Source organism: Cebidichthys violaceus, unplaced genomic scaffold (assembly GCF_023349555.1).
Source record: "Cebidichthys violaceus isolate CVI_PGR_0920_01 unplaced genomic scaffold, fCebVio1.0.p SCAF_1, whole genome shotgun sequence".
In the NCBI taxonomy this organism is placed as follows: domain Eukaryota; kingdom Metazoa; phylum Chordata; class Actinopteri; order Perciformes; family Stichaeidae; genus Cebidichthys; species Cebidichthys violaceus.
Window position 1 is genome coordinate 21,869,094 of NW_027176262.1, and position 10,108 is coordinate 21,879,201.

Consider the following 10,108-nt stretch of genomic DNA (forward strand, 5'->3'; position numbering starts at 1 on the left):
TTGCACCACATGCTGCACTTAACACTTCCCAGCTTTAAACAAAGGTGTCTTCTCTCAAACTGAATATCTCAAAGATTTTGAACAAGTTTGCCCCAAAACAAAGGACTAGAGTTCAGATATAAGTGCAGATTCAGCAGTTTATCTTGTATTGGTATGCAACCCAATCCTCAAAGCTCCACCCTAACTGCTCCGTGTATGGAGCAAATAGGGTTTGGCTGTGTGCTGTCAAATATTTACTTACACTTTAACGTCAGTAAGGTGGAGCAGGATCAAGTCCGGATCTTGGGGCTTCTGGTTTTTGTCGCAGCTTGAAAATCATTAATGGAGAGATTAATGAAAACACTTTTATGAACCATGGGTTTCCACACACTGCACAAATACATCTGCGTGTTTGTCCTCAGTCTGCAGGTAGGAGCAGGTTTTCCTTCGTGATCCGTGACACGCTGGTCCCTTCTGCTTTTAACAGATTTCACTAACAACCACCTGCGTGTCTTCTGCCTCGCACAGATCGTCTGGGCTTTAGACGAGGTGGCGCTCCTGAATCCTCCAGAGGAGCCTCTGCCCGATTATCGTCTGGAAGTGCTCTACTCTTGTGACGAACCTGCCACGGTACAGCTGGACTGTGTTGTGTCTTTTGAAACTGGCATCACTTCAACACTCCTGCTGAGACGGTGGAGCTGCGACCCCGGTCACCCTAAAGTAAAGACTCTGCAGCTGAACCTGCCAGACTGGTTGGTGTATCGAGGTGATGGGATTGTCCCAGACTCCCAGGGGGTGCTGAGTTGCATCCTTCTAGCGTCAGTCAGATACAGTGGATTCGATGACGCCGAGAGCTCTGTGGCAGCTCAGGATGTGGCAACCTTGTGGCCTAAACCTTTTTTTAGTCGACCTGTAAAACGGCATCAACTGTGCATTTCCTGGAGTACAGAAATGCTGCAATTAACTCAACTGTTTTCAAAGAAGCAATGTCCTTCGGAGCGAGGTAAGGTGTGAGGAGAGAGCTTAGAGCTGCAGTTAACTCCACAATGTGGACAAAAGCAACCAAAGTCTGTGTCTGTGAAATGTGATGTCATAGTGTACTGGTCTGGAAAGGATGATTGTGTTTTTAGATGATGGGAATGGAGGATGAGTTGTAGTCTTGTCATTCAGAAACGGTGCATCTCCTGTCTTCGCTGTATGGCTCAACCGGAGAAAGCTTTGGTATCACGAAGACACTGGACCCTTACGGCGCTGAGTTTCTGGAGCATTCGCGCGTTAAAGCCATCTCTTCCCCTTGGTAGGCCAACTACGGTGACACCACATGCAGCCCAGCTTTCTATTCTGGTAACGCAGATATTATTTTCGGGACAGTTAACCAAGAGTGCTTTGTATTTTTTTTTTTTTTTTGCCAGGTGTATGTTCTCCATGTGGATATTTGTCACCAGACACTGCCAGGAAAGGCTGTGTGGTTTGCTCTACCGTATAGACTCCCTTAATAACTATGTCACACCAACAGTGTTACTCAAAAAATCAGGTAATATTCTTCACTCACGTCTCAGATATTCTCACCATGCAACTACACGGTGTCTTTATCCGGACTTACACCCACGCTGCATGCGCAGGCCGGCTGCACATCCAGATGGATGGAGAGTCTGAGGGATCCTCTGCATTCACCCCGACATTCAAGGTGCCTTTAAGTGAGTGGTGCCAGATCAGTGTGAAGCTGCTCGGTAGAATGGTGAGTGGTCTGTCGTTGACACAAGATGTCTTCTCTGTGTGTAACGACAGAAAATAAAAGCGGTGGTTGTCATGTTTGTGCGTCTCAGGTGACTGTCTCCATGGTGTGCGTGAATAAGGAGCAGAGAACGGTCCACTCAACAGTAGAAATGTAAGTCTACCTCAGACATGACAAATTATACGACATGAACAACAGAAATAACACAAAATGTCTGCATTGTGTCTTACAGGTTGGAGCATACTGTCGTGCTGGATGACACGGAGGGATATTTTGTGATCGGTGGAGGGAAATACATAAGCGGTGTGGAAGGTTATTTTGGGCCACTGGTTTACTACCGCAACCGAATACCAGCCCACAGCATGGTAACGTCCTGCACCTGCCTATACTCAGTGTCCATGTTGACGACTCTCTGCATCGGAGTCTGATCGTTTTTCCTCTTCTCCAGGATGACGTTGTTATTCCAGATGTTATCAGGACTGTGAACCTGACAGGCTGGCTGCATACCTGTCAAGAATTCCGTCTGGAGATGGATGTTAAAATCAGCGGCTATTCTCTCCAGGCCCAACAGGGGACAGAGTCCGGTAGTAGGTTTTTATATCCACCAGATGGTGCTAAAGTTACTGTGTCTGAAATACTCTCCGCAGAGCCCCTGAGCGTGTAAAGCAACTGTCAATGATGTGTTGTTTTCAGAGACTTGTTTTGATGCTTTCCATAAGTGGATGGTGAGGGACAGACTGCCATCAAAGACACAGTGTGAGCCGTGGGAGACGACTGTCCCTCATAGGAGACAAGCTGCAAAACTGGCCAAGTTTTTGGTTTTCAAACACGGTGAGAGATACGCTGCATAAACATGGATTTGTCTTGCAATGGTACAATATATGGAGGTGATGGCGATATTAAGCTGTTTGAATTGAAACATGGGATCTACGACACTGAAATAGATTACAGGATACCATATTGATGATTCAACACATATGATTGTGGCTGCACAGCATGAGTTTGCAATGACTGACCCTTTTACTTCTCATGGGGCTGAGCAAACATTATTTTTCCTGCTTATTATTCACTGATGATATCGTGTCTCATTTCACACAAAGCACTGAAATCAGTTCCATTCCTGACTTGCAGGAGAAAGTCGAGCTAGCCTGCCAGCTGTGGGCAGAGCCCTGTACTCCTTATCGCTTCACAAGCTGAGCAGAGCGAGCAGCACTGGAGTGGTCAGCAGAATATTGCCACTGCTGCTCCAAGCCGGCTGCTTAGCTGATAACCGAGCTCTGCATATGTCGTCAGTGCTCTACAGTGCTGGCCTGGGAGTCGAGGAACAGCCCAATAAGGTGTGTGTGTGTGTGTGTGTGTGTGTGTGTGTGTGTGTGTGTGATACTGCGTCAGCTATAGTAGAACTCTGCCTTTTTTTTTTTTTTCTTCATATCCTCTCATGCCCTTGTGTTTGGTGCAGGCCTGGCTCCTGGCCCTGCTGGCGGCCCAGAAGGATGAGCGATTAGCACTCCTGCATCTCGGGCACCTGCACCACCAGGGTCTCCATGGCCTCCCCGCAGACCCGGACCTGGCCTACGCCTATTATGCAAACATAGCTCAACAGACAACACTAGACCGTCACAAGCCCACACCACAGCAGGTAATGCATGTGTTTGTAGCTGGATGCTTTGCTGTACCTTTTTTACACGTCTGTCACTTTTCTGTGTGAGTCAATATTAACAGTTTCTTGCCTAATACACATCATGATTAAAGGCATAAATTAAATGGTCATAAACATGAAACGTGAAGAATCTGACACAAAATAACATTGTTATGTAATAAGGCATACAGCAATTGTAATGCAGGGGCTGGGAGGACACTGTTATTACAATCATATGAGCTGATACGTGATGTGTTAATACATTTTCTGCTCTCCTCCTTATTGTGGCCATAGTTTTCAGATTTCAATCATCAATAAGTTGACCTTCGTCACTGCTTTTCATACCATGAGAGACAGAAGTATAATGAATTTGGCAATATTGCAGAGATCAAAGGTGGTTTCATCTAAAGCACAGAGCTGCATTTCTGGACTATTTGCCACAGGAAGGGCACAAAATAAAATAAAATCCTTTAAAAATGTGTGTGTGCGTTTTCTCTCCACTCTTTCTTTTTCTTTTAGACATTTGTTGAGGCCATTTACCTAAACAATGATGAGGTGTTGAATCTCCAGACCAATGAAGACCATCATCTCTTCCAATGGCTGAAACTGCAGGCAGGCAGGGGAGCAGCTGACGCCGAGGTAGCCTGTTCTGTCATCTCTGCTTTTCAAGCTGAAAGTACACAAGCATGGAAAGTCAGATTAAAAACAAGTGTGATAAGAGGACGAAAGGGGGCCACTCGGACAAGGTGAGGATGTTTTATCATGTACATTTTTTTGTAATAATTCAGCAACTGTTTATCCAGCAAGCGGTTGCCCGCATGCTGTTCTGGGGTCAGCAAGGAGTGTCACCAGACATCCAGAAGGCTGTGAAACACTACGAAAGGGGAGCGGTCCAGTGGGAGGACCCAGTGTCAATGTATGACTATGGTATAGTCCTACTACAGGTGAGAGCTACACCTGATGTACAATGAGAAACATGACAATTTGTATTCAAACTGAAATAGTACTTTGTATTTGTTTTTTATCATTTAGTATTGACTCTTATTATTAAATATGAATGTGTTTCTCTGTAGGGGCAAGGGGTTGAAAAGGACATTCCAAAAGCTCTCACTTTCCTGAAGAAAGCGATGGACCAGGTTTTGTATGATTAAATGTTAATTACATCGTTATTACTCATTTCTTTTTGTATTCTGTAACACTAGGAATCTGATTTCACTCCCAATCTGACTTCTTACAATGTTCTGTCCCACAGCACTTTGTTCCTGCCATCAATGCCCTGGCCTGGTACTACGAGAGCTATGAGCGAGACTACGAGCAGGCGGTGCAGCTGTGGGAGCGGGCGGATCTCCTGGAGTCGTCGGACGCTGCTTTGAATCTCGGCGTCATGTACTCACAGGGCTTGTATCCAGGAAAGGCTGCTGACCAGGTTAGCCCAAGTATGAATGCTTTGTGTGACCTTCTACCAGCATGCTTACAGACAAAAAGGCTGACATGAGGAGGTTAATCGTCCGTCTTTCCTGCAGTGTATGGCCTATCGGTACTATCGGAAGTCTGCAGAGAGAGGCCACATCAGGGGAGGGATTCTCCTCGCCAGCATCTGGACCACTGGGATACCCGGATGCGTCAGCAGACGTCCATCAGATGCCCTTTTGTTAGCCACTGACCCTCTTAATTACTCATTTCACTGCACAAACATGATTTGTCCTTACAGTATGTCTTGACTGAGGTGTCTTTTTAACTGACTGCAGGTGGGTAAAGTGGGCAGCTGAGCACAACGGATACCTGGGCAAGATCTTGCGGAAGGCCTTGGATTCATATCTCAAGAGTGACACGTAATCTTTTTCTCTATTCACACTTGGCACGATCCCGATCAGGCCACTTGATTTGGGTCGTCGCATTAACGGTCTAGCTTTTCCACAGGTTCAGCTCACTGTTATATTACATGATGGCTGCTGAGTCCGGGTACTCACCTGCCCAATTCAATGTGGCATATCTATGTGAACAAAATACGGTGAGTTATCCCTATAAGCTATAGTGTCATGGATTTAGTCATTCTTGTCATTAAAGATATTTTTTTTACTCTGTATGTCCCTAGTTAGATTTTCTGGATCCCTCTTTTGCATCAAACTGCATGTGGAGATATTACAACCTTACACTCCAAAGTGAAAATCCTGACACTTACGGTAAATTACTATTCGTTTTGGCTTCAGTTTTTGGAAACTTGAACTGAAACATTCATATTTAAAATGCTTTTTAACTCCAGCCTTGATTAGGATGGGTGACCTGTTGTATGAAGGGCAAAGAGACGGGCAGAAAGACTTGTTTTCTGCAGCAGCGATGTACACTCTGGCAGCACTCAGGAACGAGCCACAGGTCCGCTTCTTTGAAATTGATTTTCTGGCAGTGTTTGTGTATATTTCTTTCCAAGTCTGTTTCTATTCACAAATGAGCGTGTGTGTGAGCCATACTGTTCTTCCACAGGGATGGTACAACCTTGGCCTCCTTGCTGAGGCGGGCTACAGGCTGCCGCTGTCAGTATTGATTGACCTCGGCCTTTCAGAGCTGTACCTGGCAGACAACAGTTTGCTCCTAAGCACTTTGTACAAAAGGTGTGTTTGAATTGCATGTGTATATTCACCAGTTTTATAAGTGCAGCTTGCTGTTTTTTTTTATGTAGATCTGTAAGAAAAAGAATTCTTTATTTTCTTCCCAAAGGTGCAGAGACTCAGAGGATACACATTCATACTTGCCTTGCAGCCTCGCCCTCTTCAATGTGAATCTTCGATCGTTCCAGAAGGACTATAGTGCTGCTATTAAGGTCAGTGTGATATCCTCAAGATACATTTGAAAGACTCATCTTAGTATTGGTCTTTGGTTGGGTGTTTGCACATGAATTGAAATGTTCAAGTAAAGCACCTCAAAATTGTACTTTGATACAGAACTTGCACATATTTGCTCTCCATCACTGGCCAAAGTACAGCACCATTATTGTGATGTAAAATTTGAGTCACGTTATTTCCCACAGTTCTCCACTGCTGTCGCCGTGGTTGCAGCTTCAACGATATTCTTAATCATCCTTGGCGTGCTCAGGAGACACGTCCTGTCTCCCAACTAGAAGATTCTCAATAGGATTGTCAGTGCAACAAATTCAGGGACTAAACCAAGTCAACCTGTACGGCAACAACATTAACATGTCGTGTTAGTTTACATATGTTAACTATGGGATCACTGTAAAGAACAAATGTGAATGTTATTAAGTCTGGAGAGTTTTTGGGTTTGTAAGTTTCTTACTGTTTAACGCACGTTTTGTGAAAAGAATTGGTTGAACAATACAGAGTCTGAATAGGTAACACTACATTTGCAGGTTGTTTCAAGAGACTTCTGGTGGAAGTTATTCTTGGACCTCCTTTTGTCTCGCAGTGTGATGATTCCTTTACTCCGTGGCGTTCTTTACAGTGGAAGACTAACAAAATTCAAATCAGTGATTCCCAGGTGGAGCCTCAGGTACCAAATAAGCATCTAACAGGACTCCAGGCTCCTCTAATGTGATGCACACACCCAAAATGTTCATGCAGTTTCATCCTGTTTTCAATCACTTTTGTGTGGACAGATTTCCAACTGTTTAAAAGGTCAACATTCAATCTTATAGACAAATAAAGAGTGTTGTTCATAATAACATGACAACTACAAGTCTTCAAACCTGGCAGGCAATAAGAGAGTTAGATGGTTGTTCAGAAACAGCGTCTTTCCTGCTTCCAATACACTGAATATGCTCCGATCTGCTCCGATAGAGGATTTAAGGTAGCGCAAGATAGGGAGACTTCTTTCTTAGGTCTTCAGAAGTCAGATTGTTTAGTCTTTGTGGCCACTTTTTTTTGTATTGTTGCCTATGTGTTGACAAGCATAATAAATATATTGTTAAAAAAAAAAAATCTGTCTTTTATTATGTATAATTTGCACACAACACACTGCTGCTCATCAAGTATGGAAAACAAGTATGCCAGATAATTTCTAGCGACTCATATCCCACGAACCAAAATCAAGCAAGCAATTATGGACACTTCTCATGAGACCAAATCCATTCAACACTCAACATCTCATTAACACGGGCAGACAAGTTTAATTGCTCTGCCTCTGTTTGTTGGAATGATTCACATTTTGTTGGGGCTTATGATTGCGAGGATGAGATAAAAACAGAAATTTGTACTTGTACTCAGCTTTAAGGAAAACATAGAGGTGGCATCAGTGCTATTAATGAATGAATATGGACTGATTTTTTTGAATAATGTTGTTTGGATACATTTCAAGAGGTTAAATGATCTTAATTATAACATACACATGGTCTGGTGAAGGTGCACATTGTGGGCCTAATATCCCCACTAAAACAAATCCCACACAATTAATAAACTTGCAGAGGAATTGTTTGCAGGTTCATTCTTTTTTAGCGTAGGTGTCTGTCTGTCCTGACCATCTTTTTGTTCCTAAGTTACGGCTCCATTTCTGTTTTGTAAATTTGGTGGTCAACATTCTCCAACTAAACATATACATGGTGTGTTTCTGTCATGCAATTCCCATGGCAGTGCATTACGGCTACTGTCAGGAGTAACACAAGCTGACATTTTGAGAATAAAGTCAATGTGACAGTAGGTGTACATTAGATATTTCAGGAAACATTCACATAAAACATTTAATCAAGTCTTCCCAGTCCAATTGCAGACAACATTTTATTATATTTTTATTGTATTGCTGTGTATGTATCCTATAATATCATGAGCTCAATCTTGTAATATTATTCTTATAAGATTGTGACGTTTTACTCAGAAATACTTTTTTGTTTTCTAGGACAGTTTCCAGTCCTATATCTAAATTTGAAGAGCTTTTAAACAGATAAGTTGAAATATTTTCTGAAATATCGAGTATCAAGAAATGCTTAAGAAATAGATCAACAAATGTCAATCATTTAAAAACATTTTTTCACTTTATTATTGGTGTCTGGTAAACATTTCTGAGGAGGGGTGAGTGGATGGGTTGATGGGAAATGATTATTGACGTCAGTTATGTCTCCACTCTTAAACACGCACTGCGCATGACCGGCCTAATTAACAGAGCGCGAGGCAGTGGTAAAGGTTTCTTCGTCAATTCAACGTTAACTCGACAATTTAAACTCAGTCGCGGCCCGAAATATTTAAACCAGCGGGAAGACAAGTTGAAAAGTAAGTAAACAAACGGTAAAATATACGTACTTAACGTGACTCGTTAAGTACGTTTTGCATGAGAGGTGTGGAGACTTTGCAAGAGAAACAGCACAGGTGTAACGTTAGCTAAAATGCTGTAATTGAAAGCAGGTGTGTTGGTTGTTGGGCTCGTGTTGCTGCTGATATCGATGTATTCACGTTGTAAGCCGTACAGTGGGTGTTTCTCAAAGCTAAGGATGCTTCCTTGGAAGGACGAGGCCCGACACATTTCGAGTTGTTGGTTCTTTGAAGCTGGTTCTCCTAAATAAGTCACACGTCATTGACTTTGTTCCTTTTCTCCTTATGTCTTACCCCTTTTAGTTTCCAAGTCTCTGGATTCCACTTCATGAGAAGTAGGAATGGTGTTGGATAATGAACTATGCCTGGTTTTCCAGTTGTGTTAGATTGCTGTTGAAAGTACATTTTCACTCTATCGTGCATCAATCATTTGTCTTCTGTTCTCAGCATGGCTTTTATTGCAAACTAGATTCAGAGGTCTTTTTCTTTTTTTTTTTTTACAGATACCATTAATTCCTTAAATAATGTTTCCAGAAGAAATAGGTCAACCTTTTGCTATGGTGGTTGTTTCTTACAGTAGTTTATAGCTATGTGTTAAACATGTTGGTAGGATGAGGGTTAAGTACACAAAACCACGTGAGCAGTATGGACAGAGGTCACATTATGGGGTGTCACGGAGCAGTACGACTGTGACTGTGTTAAATTCAATTTAGTGACTATAATAATAACCGGTGTTGACATGTTGTCACACTGTGTTGGTGTTTTTTTTTTATTTTAAGAGAAAGGTTCAGTGAATTCAAAGGTGACGTTGGCATATGACTAATGTACCTTTTGGACCGCAGGGTGTATTGTCAGCAGGGAGAGTGTCCTTCAGAGGCAGAACTGGGTTCAAGTCCCCTCGTCAGCATATGGTTTTTGTGGAAGTTGCTAAATTCTTACAACCTCGAGGGTATCGAGCCGTCTCCTTCTCTGCTCAGACCTTCCCGTCCTCAAGGGCAGTGACGTGGTTCCAGAGGGTTGTCGAAATTATATCAACACCTCATTGATAAGGACCTAAACTCTACAGCAGGGGAGGGCAATCGTTTTTCATGAGAAGCCGTGACTGTTGTGGAGGGCCGGACCAATAGACTGAACTCGGTCTGGTCGATAAGCTGTAGATTATTCCCTGCCCTGTGTTATTACCACTGTTCTACTGTCTTTGTGTTTCTTATTAGTTTAAGGCAGCGGCATTTGGCATCATCCATTGTGTATTTCCATGATAGTTTTGTTATCCTGCATATTATTGAGAATTTGATGTGTTCTAATACTTTGCGCATTGAAAGGCCGTAAGATAAAATCCCTCATAGATTGTGATTTAAGTGCCCGGCAACCCGACTTGTGATCAAAGCTAAAATGCGGACAAATGAATAGAAAGGGAAACCGCAGCACTGAAGGGAATGTGGAATCAAATTAGTTGAACTCTGCGATTTTTTTACTTCGTCCACATTGGCTTTTAAGAATGCA

General features: G+C 42.8%; 1 protein-coding gene across 1 annotated transcript; it reads left to right on the forward strand.

Moving 5' to 3' along the window:
- The first annotated feature begins 299 nt into the window (after window positions 1–299).
- On the forward strand, window positions 300–7,249 carry si:dkey-24p1.6 (protein sel-1 homolog 3). Its single transcript, XM_068715225.1, has 23 exons — window positions 300–408; window positions 508–982; window positions 1,150–1,276; window positions 1,392–1,513; window positions 1,602–1,717; window positions 1,806–1,867; window positions 1,947–2,079; window positions 2,163–2,301; window positions 2,408–2,545; window positions 2,846–3,051; window positions 3,174–3,353; window positions 3,873–3,992; window positions 4,157–4,297; window positions 4,427–4,489; window positions 4,606–4,779; window positions 4,877–5,004; window positions 5,102–5,185; window positions 5,274–5,364; window positions 5,449–5,536; window positions 5,617–5,726; window positions 5,835–5,962; window positions 6,069–6,171; window positions 6,379–7,249. The coding sequence occupies exons 1-23, from the start codon at window positions 355–357 to the stop codon at window positions 6,466–6,468; spliced, it is 3,072 nt and encodes a 1,023-aa protein (XP_068571326.1). The 5' UTR covers window positions 300–354; the 3' UTR covers window positions 6,469–7,249.
- Window positions 7,250–10,108: the final 2,859 nt, after the last annotated feature.

Coding starts and splice junctions, on each gene's coding strand:
- si:dkey-24p1.6 (XM_068715225.1), top strand. CDS start 355: ATGGGTTTCCACACACTGCACAAATACATCTGCGTGTTTGTCCTCAGT. Junction 4,490..4,605: donor TGAAGAAAGCGATGGACCAG/GTTTTGTATGAT, acceptor TCTGTCCCACAG/CACTTTGTTCCTGCCATCAA. Junction 5,186..5,273: donor TCATATCTCAAGAGTGACAC/GTAATCTTTTTC, acceptor GCTTTTCCACAG/GTTCAGCTCACTGTTATATT.